Genomic DNA, 11,803 nt, shown 5'->3' on the forward strand with positions numbered 1-11,803 from the left:
ATCAGTACAACCTATAAGCTTGCCTAGGGGCTGTAGCCAAATTAAGAATTCTAGGCAAGCAAGCCTGGCAGTAAAGGGAAGGATGACTGATCCTCCTCTGTGTGGTTTCTGTACTAACTGCAGAGGATGAAAAGGCTGTACAACCAGCATGGGGGGGGGGGGGGACACAGTGGTCCAGCAGAGAGGGAACTGACCCCCCCCCCATAGAAACCACATACACTCACTTTTTTTTACTAGCCTAGTAGCAGTTCAGGTCTTATTTACTTGGTGGTCATAAACCTGTTGTTCTGCACTTCTTATTTTACTGTTATAGTGCACTGAGGACATCAACATCTTGTGCTCCGAATTTAAGGACACCCATACAAAATTTGTTTGAGTTACAGTATTCCTAGCCTTGTTCCAACATGAACTCAGGCATTAGAGGCCCAGGTAACATGAGCGCATGGAAATTATCAACTGATTTGGGAGACTTGTCATAGTACAGAAACCTGTTACGATGGGAAGACTTGTCCAAAAATCCCTTTGGTAACTAAGCCTTCACAGCAGGCACTAGCCATGTGTTTTCAAACTTTATTCCTTAATCACATGGGCTAGATAGGAACTTCTGCGCCAAATGCTTCAAAAATGATGGCAGGTCACCATATCAGGGTCTGGCTGAGCTCCTTTCCAGACAATTTTCCATATTGAGTTCCTGGGATCCCCTTGATGAAGGGCAATTTAGAAATCTCACACAAAAAAGTTTGGTGTTGCTTTTGGTGATGATAAAGATCATGGGATTGGTACTGGACACTACACAAAACAACACTTTCAGACCCTCAAGTAGTGGCAACCAGATCTGGACTTTTACTGTCTTTCCCTCCCTTGAGAACAGCTTCATCCTTTTATTTCTTTTCCTCAAAACTGACCACGTTTTCCAATGATATAAAGCAGTGTGTGTTATCAGTATAACTGGCCAAAGTCTGAAGGTGGCCGCTGACATTAAGAATTAACATCACAGGACTGTTCCTGCAAGCAAGGTGTACCTACTTTTTCAGAGGCCAGTTTCTGAAGGCAAAAAGCTTTCCTGAGGAAGGTTTCCAAAACACCAACCTGGAGAGTGGGACCATTTAGCTACATGGAGCTTGGAAATTAACCAATCCATACTCACACTAGAAATTAATGGGCCTGGGAGGGGAAACAGATCCTACCTCTTTCAAGTTTAGAAATTCAGAACATTTTCTGAACCAGCAGTACTTTGCAGTTTTGCTTATGGATCTTCACGGGTCTGTGACTAGAGGAAGACAAATAAATGAAGGGGAGATCCTCTTTGGTTCACTCCCAACACACAAAACAGTGCTACCAATGCCATACTGCACCACATTCCCTGCTCCCTTTCAGTGTTCTACTATGAACATTTTGCTGTTTTATTCTACTTGTCTCACTGTGGGTGGGTGGCCACAGCCAGCTCTCTTGCAGGTCCTGTTGAATTGAACTAGTGTAATGACTTGAACATACATATATTTTGCATTAGGGAAGTGATTCCCCACAGTTAGATACATTTCGGGAGCAATCCAAACCCAAGATCTGATCTGCCAAGGGTTTGGAATAGGTGGATCTCCAATTGAGTCAGGGCTCAGCTAGGTAAAGCCCCTCATTCCAGCTCAGTCAGAGATGCACCAGTCCATCCTCCAACCCAGCTCAGCTGGAACTAGTCTCAAAAAAGGAGCATTCGGGCAGATTTACCTCTGTTCCAGACTCTGTTCAGCTTGGTCACATTACCTAGCAACCCAGCACAAATTACACTGATGAAAAGAGTGGTTTAAGTCAAACTCCATTTCTAAATTCTTCCTTTCCCACTGCTAGGCTCAGCCCCACCCCGAACAGTTTGCAATAGAGGTCAGTTACATCAGCATAATTTACCCTTGCATAAATGACACTGGACTCCTATGGTTAGATTGTTCTGCCCCAGATGTGCAAGGCTACGGCTCCTCCCCCTTCAAGATACATGGTAAGGAGATCCAGTCATTTCCCTGTTGTTGCTCCCACCTGTTTCAAAGGAACAGCCACAATTGATACACCTTGATGGCCTTCCTAATGCGTATTCGCAAAACCAGTTCCCAATCACAATATGCAAGGTCCAAAGCAAATGTAAAAGCGGAACTCCAGAAACACAAGCAGCAAGAGAGGCAACATTAAGAAGTCATCAACCAGAACAGGACACACTGCTGTATTCATTAGCAGACTATGAGCAAGGATTAAGATATTGGATGCTACTGAAAGCATGTCTGAGAACATCAGCAGGGCAGATCAATACACACTAAATCAAAAAGTGCTTGTTTGGGGGGGGTGCTATTGAAATTGTTTCCACATTCCCTCCTGGGAAGCCAAGAAAAGCCCACTGCAAAATGGCTATCAGTCAATTTGGACAAAACATTTCAAGCTGCTTTGAAATTTTAAAACTTTTGATGCTGCGGTGAGGTACACCATGCAAAACAAGATTCAAGGAGCAATCTTGTTTACTTGACTTGGACGGGGGTAGACTCTTTTAAAAGGTACCTCAGTTTTGAAGACCAGGAATATGACTGCCACATCCCCCATCTCCTCTTTAGGATTTATTCTGAACTAAAAGCCAGTAAATAGCAATCTCTTGAAGAGGGACTTTAAAACGTACTCTCCTCTTTCTATAACAAGCAGGGATTGAAGCACCCTGCTAGTATTGTGCTTGAGACGCAGATCAACTTAGCCCATTTTAAAGCCACCACGGCAGGGGAAAGCTTTTTCCAGACCACATAGCCAAAGGACACCTTTGTTCAAAATGGGATGGAACAAAGCTTTGGAGCAGCTGTGTACTCTACACATTCTTTTTCTAGACCCTCTCATCCAAAACAAAGGGAAGCTTTGTATGGTGCGGAGTTTGTTTAGCGTCTGCCTGGAATAACGTTCCCACCGATGACACTGGGAGGGGGTGCAAATTTTAGCACTGTTGCAAAAAAGCTCAGCACACCCAATTCTCTCTCTAAATCAGAGCAAGGATTAGAATCTCGAGAAGCGTGTAGAGAAATCCATAGAGGCTATCCATCATGTGACAGCCTCATTAGGAATTCCTTTTAAAACAACAACACTGCATTCACCAGTTGCAAAAACCCATGGGCTTCAATACATTGAAGATGAAAGTCTGTACACTTGTCACCCAAGAACCCTGAGATTAAGTCTGAACCCTGCATATAAAGTACAGCACAAATAAACCTACAGCTGGGACAGGATTGCCTCTTCATACATTTGAGACAGCCCAGCAGGGGGTGGGGGGGGGCAGGAGAGGGAGGATCTAACAATAGCAAAAATGTATGTTTCAAGACTGCAAGCTTTAGTGTATACACACCCACAGCGGGAGAAATTCCTGCATTCAGCTGCATAGGAATTTGAAAACCTCACATTCACACGCATACATAGCACTGCTGCAAGCTGTAATTGGTTGATCACTCAACTAATCCTTTAGTTAATTGGTGGGGGGCAAATTTTAATCCACTGCAATGCAAGCTAAAGGCACATGTTTGTTCTCTGATGTCATTTTCGTGCCTTCCTGTAATAGGCAATGAACGGAAATACTAAGATGACCTTCCGTCCCAACAATGAGCAGCAGTTTTTAAACTACTGCTTTACAGCTTTACACTTTTACACCTTCTGTGTCACAAAAGGCACATATATGAGGTACCTGTAACATCCCCATTTAATAATCAACTGGTGATTTGCACAGCAGACCAACTAAACAATCAGTTGACAATCCACATTCTATCTCACCTTTCCATCAAATATGCTCAAAGCAGCTTACAATATAAAGTTGAAACGCAGGTCATAAAAATAATAAAAAGTTGTGCCAATGAAAACCAGCAGCCTGTTAAAAAAAGGCAGGTCATAATTCAATTAAAAGCCAAAGTAAAAATACAGTTTTAACCCAGCACCTAAATGATAGAAGCCTAGGTTCAAGAGATGCCTTGGAAGGGAATACAAAAACCAAAGTACTACCATAAACATTGTAGAGTGCAAGCATTTCTGAATGCCTTTTGGACAATTTTTTATATCAAATTCTCTCCATGTCAGTTATTAAGAAATGAAATAAAATGTTATTTAAATCAAACGAGGACAAAGAAGTGGTTCTTGGAAGGAGAGGAATTCTTGCACTGCCGACTGGCAAAGTTTACGTCACATGGTGTGTCAAGTATAGAAGGGTACATCCAAATAATTGCATGATCTTTCAAATGCCATTAAATACCAAGAGCCGCACACCGTAGGGGTCTTGGATCACTTTGTCCCAAGTCTAATCGCTAGGGTCAGCAGTTTCTGGCACAGCCGAAGACAAGCATGTGTTATGTGTATCAAACTCTTTCAATGCTAACCATGGTTAAAGAGTTCAGTATCACCAAGGCTGTACATGGTTTGACAAGATTGCTGGGGAAACCTCAGACCTGCAACAACAGGGCAGTAACTGGAGATCAGAGCTGAATGGAGAGGATGCCCACCCCAGAACGCCTAACCACACACACTGTAGTGTAGTCTAGGTATTACCATTAATATCAGCCCCCTGATGCAAAGCCATGCTCAAGAGAGCGTTGAAGAGGGGCGCATGAAACAAAAGAAAGGACAGCAACGCATGTGAAGTGGCCCAGCAGATTTTCACTCAGAATGGAAAAGCCAAAACTTCAGAGCTGAATAAAAGTAGGTTGTCCACTGTGTTTGATCAACTTGAAGAGTCACACAGCTAAATGTGCGCCTAGTGTTTCACACAAGAAAACAATCACAGGATCATATAATCACAGTAAATTGCTAGTTTCTCTAAATGTTTATTGTACTTCTGCAAACCTCAAGGTTCCTCCGAGCCTGCTGACACCTCCCTCTGCCTTGTGGATGGTACCGCTCTGGCTATATATGCGACGGCACTCTCACTGCCTGAATATCTGAAACAGATGGAACAAGTGGAGGTTGCAACAAAATGCTGCAGTGGATTATTCCTCCATCCTATTCTTCCCACCCAGTTTTCACCTCCACCCCTCCGATATTAATAAGTGCTCTATGGCCACTGCGCATGTCCTTTCCTCGTGGGACCCACCTTGCAGACTCCCCACTCTGTCTTTACGGTTTTTCAAAACAGTACCAGCCATCTCAGGCCCAGCGTTAGAAACTCATTGATACACAAGCTAATTGCCAAATAGCACCTTAAACCTAGGTTATGGTGTCACAATGGAGTGTCTAGGTGCCCTTTTTTTGCAATGGGATTATTGTTATTAATTTCATTTCTACACCACTTTATATTTTAAAGAAAAAAAATGTCAAAGCAGTTTACAACACATTAAAACATCAAATAAAACAATCCAGAACATAACAAACTCAAGCTTCAAGGAAAATATTCCAGATCCTTCTCTTAAATGAATTTGGCTTTCGCCATATTTACCTACGTAATTTGTAGAGCTGCCTTAGAGCAGAAGTACTTTAGGAAGCCAGTGTGGTGCAGTGGTTAGAGTGTCGGACCTAGAACCTAGGAGATCAGGGTTCAAATCCCCACTCCGTCATGATGCTCCCTGAGTGAGCTTGGGCCAGTCACAGCCTCCTAGCCTACCTCATGGGGTGGTTGTAGGGATTAGCTGAGAAGGGGGGTAAACCATGTACTCCTTTCAGAAAAAAGTGGGAGATAAAAGCAATAAGCAAGCTCTTCTGCTTACCTGCTTAAGAAAGCTGGAGGGACCAGCCAGATAGAGATGCCGGTCACCAACAGCCAAAGATCTCCACATGGTCACAACTGGACCGCGCATAATGCGCCTGGCGAATTTTGAACAGTGCTCAGTCTATATAATCACCAGGGGAGAACCTGCTGGTGTTGCAGCCACTTGGAGGTGCCTGGCCAGTGGTGTGCCCCATGTTTGTGGAATGCCCCCCTAATGAGGCACATCTGTCTCCCTCACTATTAATTTTTAAGAGAAATTTCAAAACATTATTTAGTCAGGCCTTTGATGACTGAAAGTCATGTCCCTGGCAATCCTGAAATTATTAGTTTGAGAGCAGACAATTGCTTTTAGGCATTTTAAACTGGTTTTCAGAAGGTTGTTCCAAACTGTTTCTACAAGTTTTATTTGTATTTAGTATTGATATGTTTGCTGCCATACGCTCCTTTGGAGAAAGTTGCATTGTATAAATCTAATAAAAGGCTGCCAATACCTCCATCTTGTGTGTGAATGATGCCATTTTGGTTTCATGAGGATCATTGCTCGGAGAATTAAGTTCACTATTAGTACACAAGCTTGTACTACACATAACACTTAACACATAAACACTTTTGAACATTCCAAGTACTTCCAAGACTGGTCATTTTTTACTCCATCCTTGGCATGGAATTCCCACCCCAAACAAATGTGGTGCCTCCACTCTCCTCTGCAAAACCCGTATCTTCTGCATAGTATTTGGATTACTCCCTTAATCCTCATTCCTAACTATAACAAAGGTTTAAGACATTCAACTGCATTTGCCAACATTCCTCCCTCCTTCCTCTTTGACTGTAGGTATCTGTCCCAAATGCACTTATATATTTTGGCTGAATACTGTACCAGATATGCTGATGACACTACGTAATCCAAAGGTGGGGAACCTCAGGCCCCTGTATTGGTTCTTCCAGGCTGCGTCCCCTCCCTAGCCTTGCTCAGCACTTTCTTGAATGCTCCTGGCTTGGTTGGAATGCGCCCTTGAATTGTGCTAATGCCCTTGCTTCCCTGAATGGAGAGGGAAGTGTATGTAGAAACCTGACTGGAATGAAGCCTGCTATACAATGGAGAAAGTTCCATCCATCCTCAGCCGACTTTTGCCTCTTCCTGTGGCATGTGATCCCTGGAAAGGTGCCCACTGAGGGAATGTGGACCAATGCCTGTTCTAAAGAAACCATTACTACTCTAACTGATGTAGTCTATTATCCCCAAATCATGATGAGGGTGAGGGATGAGATGGAGAAACAGCAGCTGGTTGAAGTTGTCAGTGGTTACCTGCCCCTAACGAGCAATCTGTTGTATACAAAGTCAGACTGTTTATCAGTCTAGTTCAGTACTGTCTTAACTGGCAGCATCTCTCCAGGATTACAGACTTCCCCAACTCGTACCCGGAGATGCTGGGTATTGATTCTGGGATCTTCTGCATGCGCAGTAAGTGCTCTACTACCCCTGTAAAGCTGGGAAGGGGAGAAGCCCAAAAAGCTGACAGCGTGATGTAGCTAAAAAGTAGGCCCCATGCCTTCATTAGTATTTCAACCACAGTCAAACATCATAATATAAGAGGCAGCCTGTCAAAAAGCAGCATCTGAACACACAATTTACTGGAATTCTAACTGAAAGAGATGCTTCTGACTGGTTTGAGGTATCTGCTATATTATTAAATTTGACCATATTCTATCATGCCAGACAATATTTTATTCATTAGTTATTCACCCAACATTAACCCTCTCATGTCAACAAGACACCCTTTTAAGCTAACTGCCTAGCATCAAAATAGCCTGAAAGCATATTTTTAAAAAAGCTCATTGATGGGAAATCCAAGAAGCAGGAAGCAGATATAACCTACTGACAAATGAAGGGAAATACATCTACCATGAAAGCTGCACGAATTCTGTGGTTACTTGATGAACACTAGATCTGTTCTACGTCCAAAACACATCCCTGGCAGCCAAAGTCACACAGATGTTACTCAGAAGGGGACACTGAAAAAAGATGGGCAGAAAGCAGACATATACATTTCCAGCTTCTCAATGGAGAGAAGGGTAGAAGCCATAATACAAGGGGGTTAATAATTATTTCAGCCAGAAACAAAGAACTGGAACATTTCTTGAGTCAGCTGCATGTAAACAGGGGTTAAAACTACACTCATCATCCCTACCATGGGTTGCATCAAAGTAAGTAATAGTTAGTTATGACCATTTTTAAATGGGTCTACTCTGGGTATGATCTACTTGTTTACAAAAACAGGAATATTACTCAACTCCTGTTATGAGCCACATTACCAACCAGCGTACACTGTTTTCCAATTACCTATGGCAGACATAACACTTAGCTATGGTTAGTTCCCACTGGGATTTGTTGACTTGACTCTGATCGAGAACTCAGTCATACAGTGATGCTGGTTGGGCTAAACCCAGTCTCTGGAGAGCAGGTATAGGTGCCAATAAGCCCAGCTTCTAATCCTCCAAGCAAAGGCACAAAGAACCTGCTTTTACCAGTTTGTCACTGCAGATTAAAACTTAACCCTGGTTAGCGCAATCCCAAGATTTGCTATTCAAACCATAGTTTCACACACTTGTTTGCAGCCAATGCATAACCATTGTTTAAGTCAGCATTCCCCAACTTGATTCCTTCCAGCTGTTTTGGACTACATCAGCTTCCCAAGCAACAGACTCTCAGAAAAACACTTCTGCAGACTTCACATGCAACACAGAACATTTCTTTACCCCAGTTGCCTCTAACTGCCTTAAACATGATTGGTCCAGGTTCTAACTGCTCTAGCATATTCACAAACACTCCGCTCAATATGGGTAACTTTCTTATTACATTGACTTTGAAGTCTTAAACTCTTTTTCAGTGGAAGAGCTCATTTCATCTATTCCTTTTTGGCTTCAACCATTTTAACATAAAGCTGAAAGCATTTATCTTTTCATTGATACTTCAGAAGAATTATGCCTTTCCCCACTGTAGTCTAAAATGCCCTAACCATTACTAAAAAATACTCATTCTGCCTTCATGGGAGAGAATGCAACAAGCAACAACTGAAGTTAGGGAAGTTTGCAAAATTATAATTAGGAGTTACACAGCAATAGTTTCAACTGAGAGTTGCAAATACCAATCTTTTAGAAGCTTACCCTTAAAAGTGGGAATATTTACAACGAAAGACTGAACATCAAAACTAAAAATACAGTATGTTAAAACTTTTGGGGTTAATTTGAGCAATGGGAGAAACCCCACAAGAAAACTATGTAAATATTCTTTGTTTCACCTCCTACCATCATCTACATAGAAGTAAAGTGAGAGCGGATGGCCAAAGGGGGTGAAACTGCCACAGCCAGGAGCCACCAGCTTAATTCCACCCCACCAGCTCCCTAACCTTCCGAATCCATAACAATGCAACACCTAAAAACATAAATCACTCAACCAACAGGAACAGCTGTGCACCAAGAGGTCACTCTCAGAGGACTTTGGGGGAGCATTTGCGGCCTTCAAAAATAGATTTTAAGAGCATCCAAGAATATTCTTAGTCTAAGCAGAAGCTACTCTTGTCACCTCCGGGTCTAACATCTGGGATGAGTGAAACACGCCCGGAGTTAAGGGACTTTGTGTACTGACCTTCCCTTGCCACAGGCCTGCTGCCCCTCCCTCTCCAAGCTGCGGTGAGGGGATACCTACTTTTCCCACAGCCTGATGGAGCCACGACCTTTCCCCCACCCCGAACCCAGATCTTGTGAGGCAACTGGATTCCTCCTCGCTCACAGAAGCTTCACACGTTGGTGCCTCCAGCGCCCCCCCCCCCCATATCACACACACACATTCGTTTGACCTCTCTTTCGGCAGCACCTCCTCCAGGAGCCCTGCAACCCCGAATCTATCCCGTGCCCACCCTCTCGCCCCACTCCCTGCGCCCCCCTTCTTCCCCCAAGGATGAACTCCTGCAGCCCCCAACTCCTCCTGCCCCAGGCTTCTCCCGAGGATGGCCCCCACGTTCTACTTAAGCCAAGGCCTTGTGCCGCACAGGCCGAAGCCTCGTTTGCCCTCCCTCGCCTCTGCCACCCCTCTAGCCCCCCCAACCCCGGAGCGACCCCTCCTGCCTCCTAAACCCAATGACCTCGGCACCCCCCGCTTCTTCGGGCAATCCTTTAGCTGCACTCTTCCTTCCCATCCCCTCCCTTATCCCAAAGGCCAATCCGCACCCTCCTTCCCGGCTCTCCCGTCCCACAGAGGCGCCCCGGAAGCTGCCTTCGCCGCCGTTGGCGAGTCTCGAGGCCTGGCCCCCGCTTCGTCCCCTGCAAGGCCAAGAGGAGGCCTCAGAGAAGCTGAGGGGCCTGAAGGGGGCGTGAGGGGAGAAGCAGCCCTCGGCTCCCCTAGGCCCAGGGCGTGAAGGCCGGGAGCCGGGGGCGGGGAGGAGGCCGCCGGGCAGCCAGCCGGGCCTCCGCCGCTCACCTCTCCCTCGCGCCGGCGCCGCCTCCGCTGGAGCTGCCGGGGCCCGCGCGCCTCCTTCCCCATGCCGCCATCTTGGAGAGACTCGCTTCGGAAATGTCTCCGCCAAAAGTGAAGGCGGGGGCGGGGGAGGGAAGGGCGCGCGCGGTGAAGCGAAGGGAGAGGGAAGGAGGGGGGGAAGGGTCCCGAGGCCTGCTGGGAAACGTAGTCCTCTGTAGGATGGGGGCGGGGTGGAGAGGTGAGCTTGCTCCCATTCGGAGGGGAGAGGCGGGGCAGGGAAAGGGAGGATTAAAGGAAAAAAAGCGGGAAAGGTTCCCGCTCCGCGCTCGAACCACAAGCCCCAGAGTGCTTCGCGCGGCGGCGTTTAGCGGGAGAGGTCGGGCTCCCCTTCCCTCGCGGCTACGCATGGGAAATGTAGTCACGTTGTGAACGAGTTGGGAGGGAGCTTATAGGAAAGGGGGAGGGGCGAGGAACTACAGTTCCCAGGAAGCCGCGGGGCGCGAGAGCCATGCGGTCGCCTCTCGCAAAGCCACGTGGGTCTGAGGGAGAACGTTTACCAACACAGGAGAGCGGGGAGGGAGGAGGGTCCTGAGCGTGCTCCGCCCCCTGTTATGAACACGGCCAATCACAGCCGGCGCCTTTCAGAACGCTCGTGTCCTGCAGCTGCGCCAAGAAGCCTTCTTTTTGCAAGGAGTTTATTTGAAAGCAGCTGCCACTTATTGTAATAGGATTTACATCCAAGGAACTGCTTAGTTTACGGCCTTCGCCCCCCGATCCCATTGTGTTTAATGCAGCCATTTCTGTTTATTTTTTAGAGGAGTTTTACATCCTGGGATTACAGCGTCCTATAGTTAAGGTCATTTGGGTCACCCAGAGGAACACATTTATTTGTTGATTGCAGTTCTATTCCACCTTTTCCTCCAAGCAGCAGAAAATCGGCACACATGGTCCCCTCCTCATTTAAATCCACAACAGCCTTGTGAGGTGGGTGACTGGCCCAAGGTCACCCAGTGAGTTTCATGGCCGACTGGGAATTTGAACCCTGGTCTCTCAGGGCCTAGTCAGACATTGCAACCCCACACCATGCTAGAAGTTTCCTTAAGATTATGTACTTAAAACTACAGGATTTAAAATTGGGCGGGCAGCATGCTTCTGAAAGCCAGCTGCAGTGGTACCTCAGGTTACATACGCTTCAGGTTACATACGCTTCAGGTTACAGACTCCGCTAACCCAGAAATAGTACCTCAGGTTAAGAACTTTGCTTCAGGATAAGAACAGTTTCAGGTTAAGAACAGACCTCCGGAATGAATTAAGTACTTAACCCGAGATACCACTGTACTGGGAATCACCAGTGTGGATAATAGCATTGCTGGGCTCAAGGTTCTGCTATTGGGCTTCTCATTCATTGAGGCATCTAATTGGGTGCTGGTGCAATGCTGATTTTGTTGTGGTTGTATGTTTTGAATAGATCTCATTCATATGTGTGTGAATTGGTTTTAAATAATTGTCATTCCTCACCTCCCAGTTTTCAGCTGTTCTTTATTTTGGCTGTAAGCTGCCTCGAGTCCCTGTCAGGGGGAAAAGTTGAGGAATAAATAAACGTATAGTGATCATTATACATTATCTAGTTGGCC

At 45.7% G+C, this 11,803-nt stretch overlaps 2 protein-coding genes across 4 annotated transcripts in view; one reads left to right on the forward strand and one right to left on the reverse strand.

Annotated features, from left to right (window-relative positions):
* The window catches only part of DHRS7B (dehydrogenase/reductase 7B), a 26,591-nt gene extending 20,320 nt beyond the window's left edge, over nucleotides 1-6,271 (forward strand). For both annotated transcript variants that reach the window (XM_083413719.1, XM_083413720.1), the window contains exon 8: nucleotides 6-6,271. The gene's annotated coding sequence lies outside the window, so the exon portion shown is untranslated. The remainder of the gene's footprint in view (nucleotides 1-5) is intronic.
* The window catches only part of TMEM11 (transmembrane protein 11), a gene marked incomplete at its 5' end in the record, with an annotated part of 11,361 nt that extends 1,037 nt beyond the window's left edge, over nucleotides 1-10,324 (reverse strand). The window contains one exon of one of the 2 annotated variants that reach the window (XM_083413755.1): nucleotides 10,173-10,324. In XM_083413755.1, the coding sequence (XP_083269881.1) occupies nucleotides 10,173-10,243 (71 nt within the window). Of the gene's footprint in view, nucleotides 1-11; nucleotides 151-10,172 lie in introns of those variants that run through there. The other variant, XM_083413756.1, reaches the window with a different exon arrangement.
* Nucleotides 10,325-11,803: the final 1,479 nt, after the last annotated feature.

Source organism: Podarcis tiliguerta (assembly GCF_965153285.1).
Source record: "Podarcis tiliguerta genome assembly, chromosome: 14".
NCBI lineage: Eukaryota > Metazoa > Chordata > Lepidosauria > Squamata > Lacertidae > Podarcis > Podarcis tiliguerta.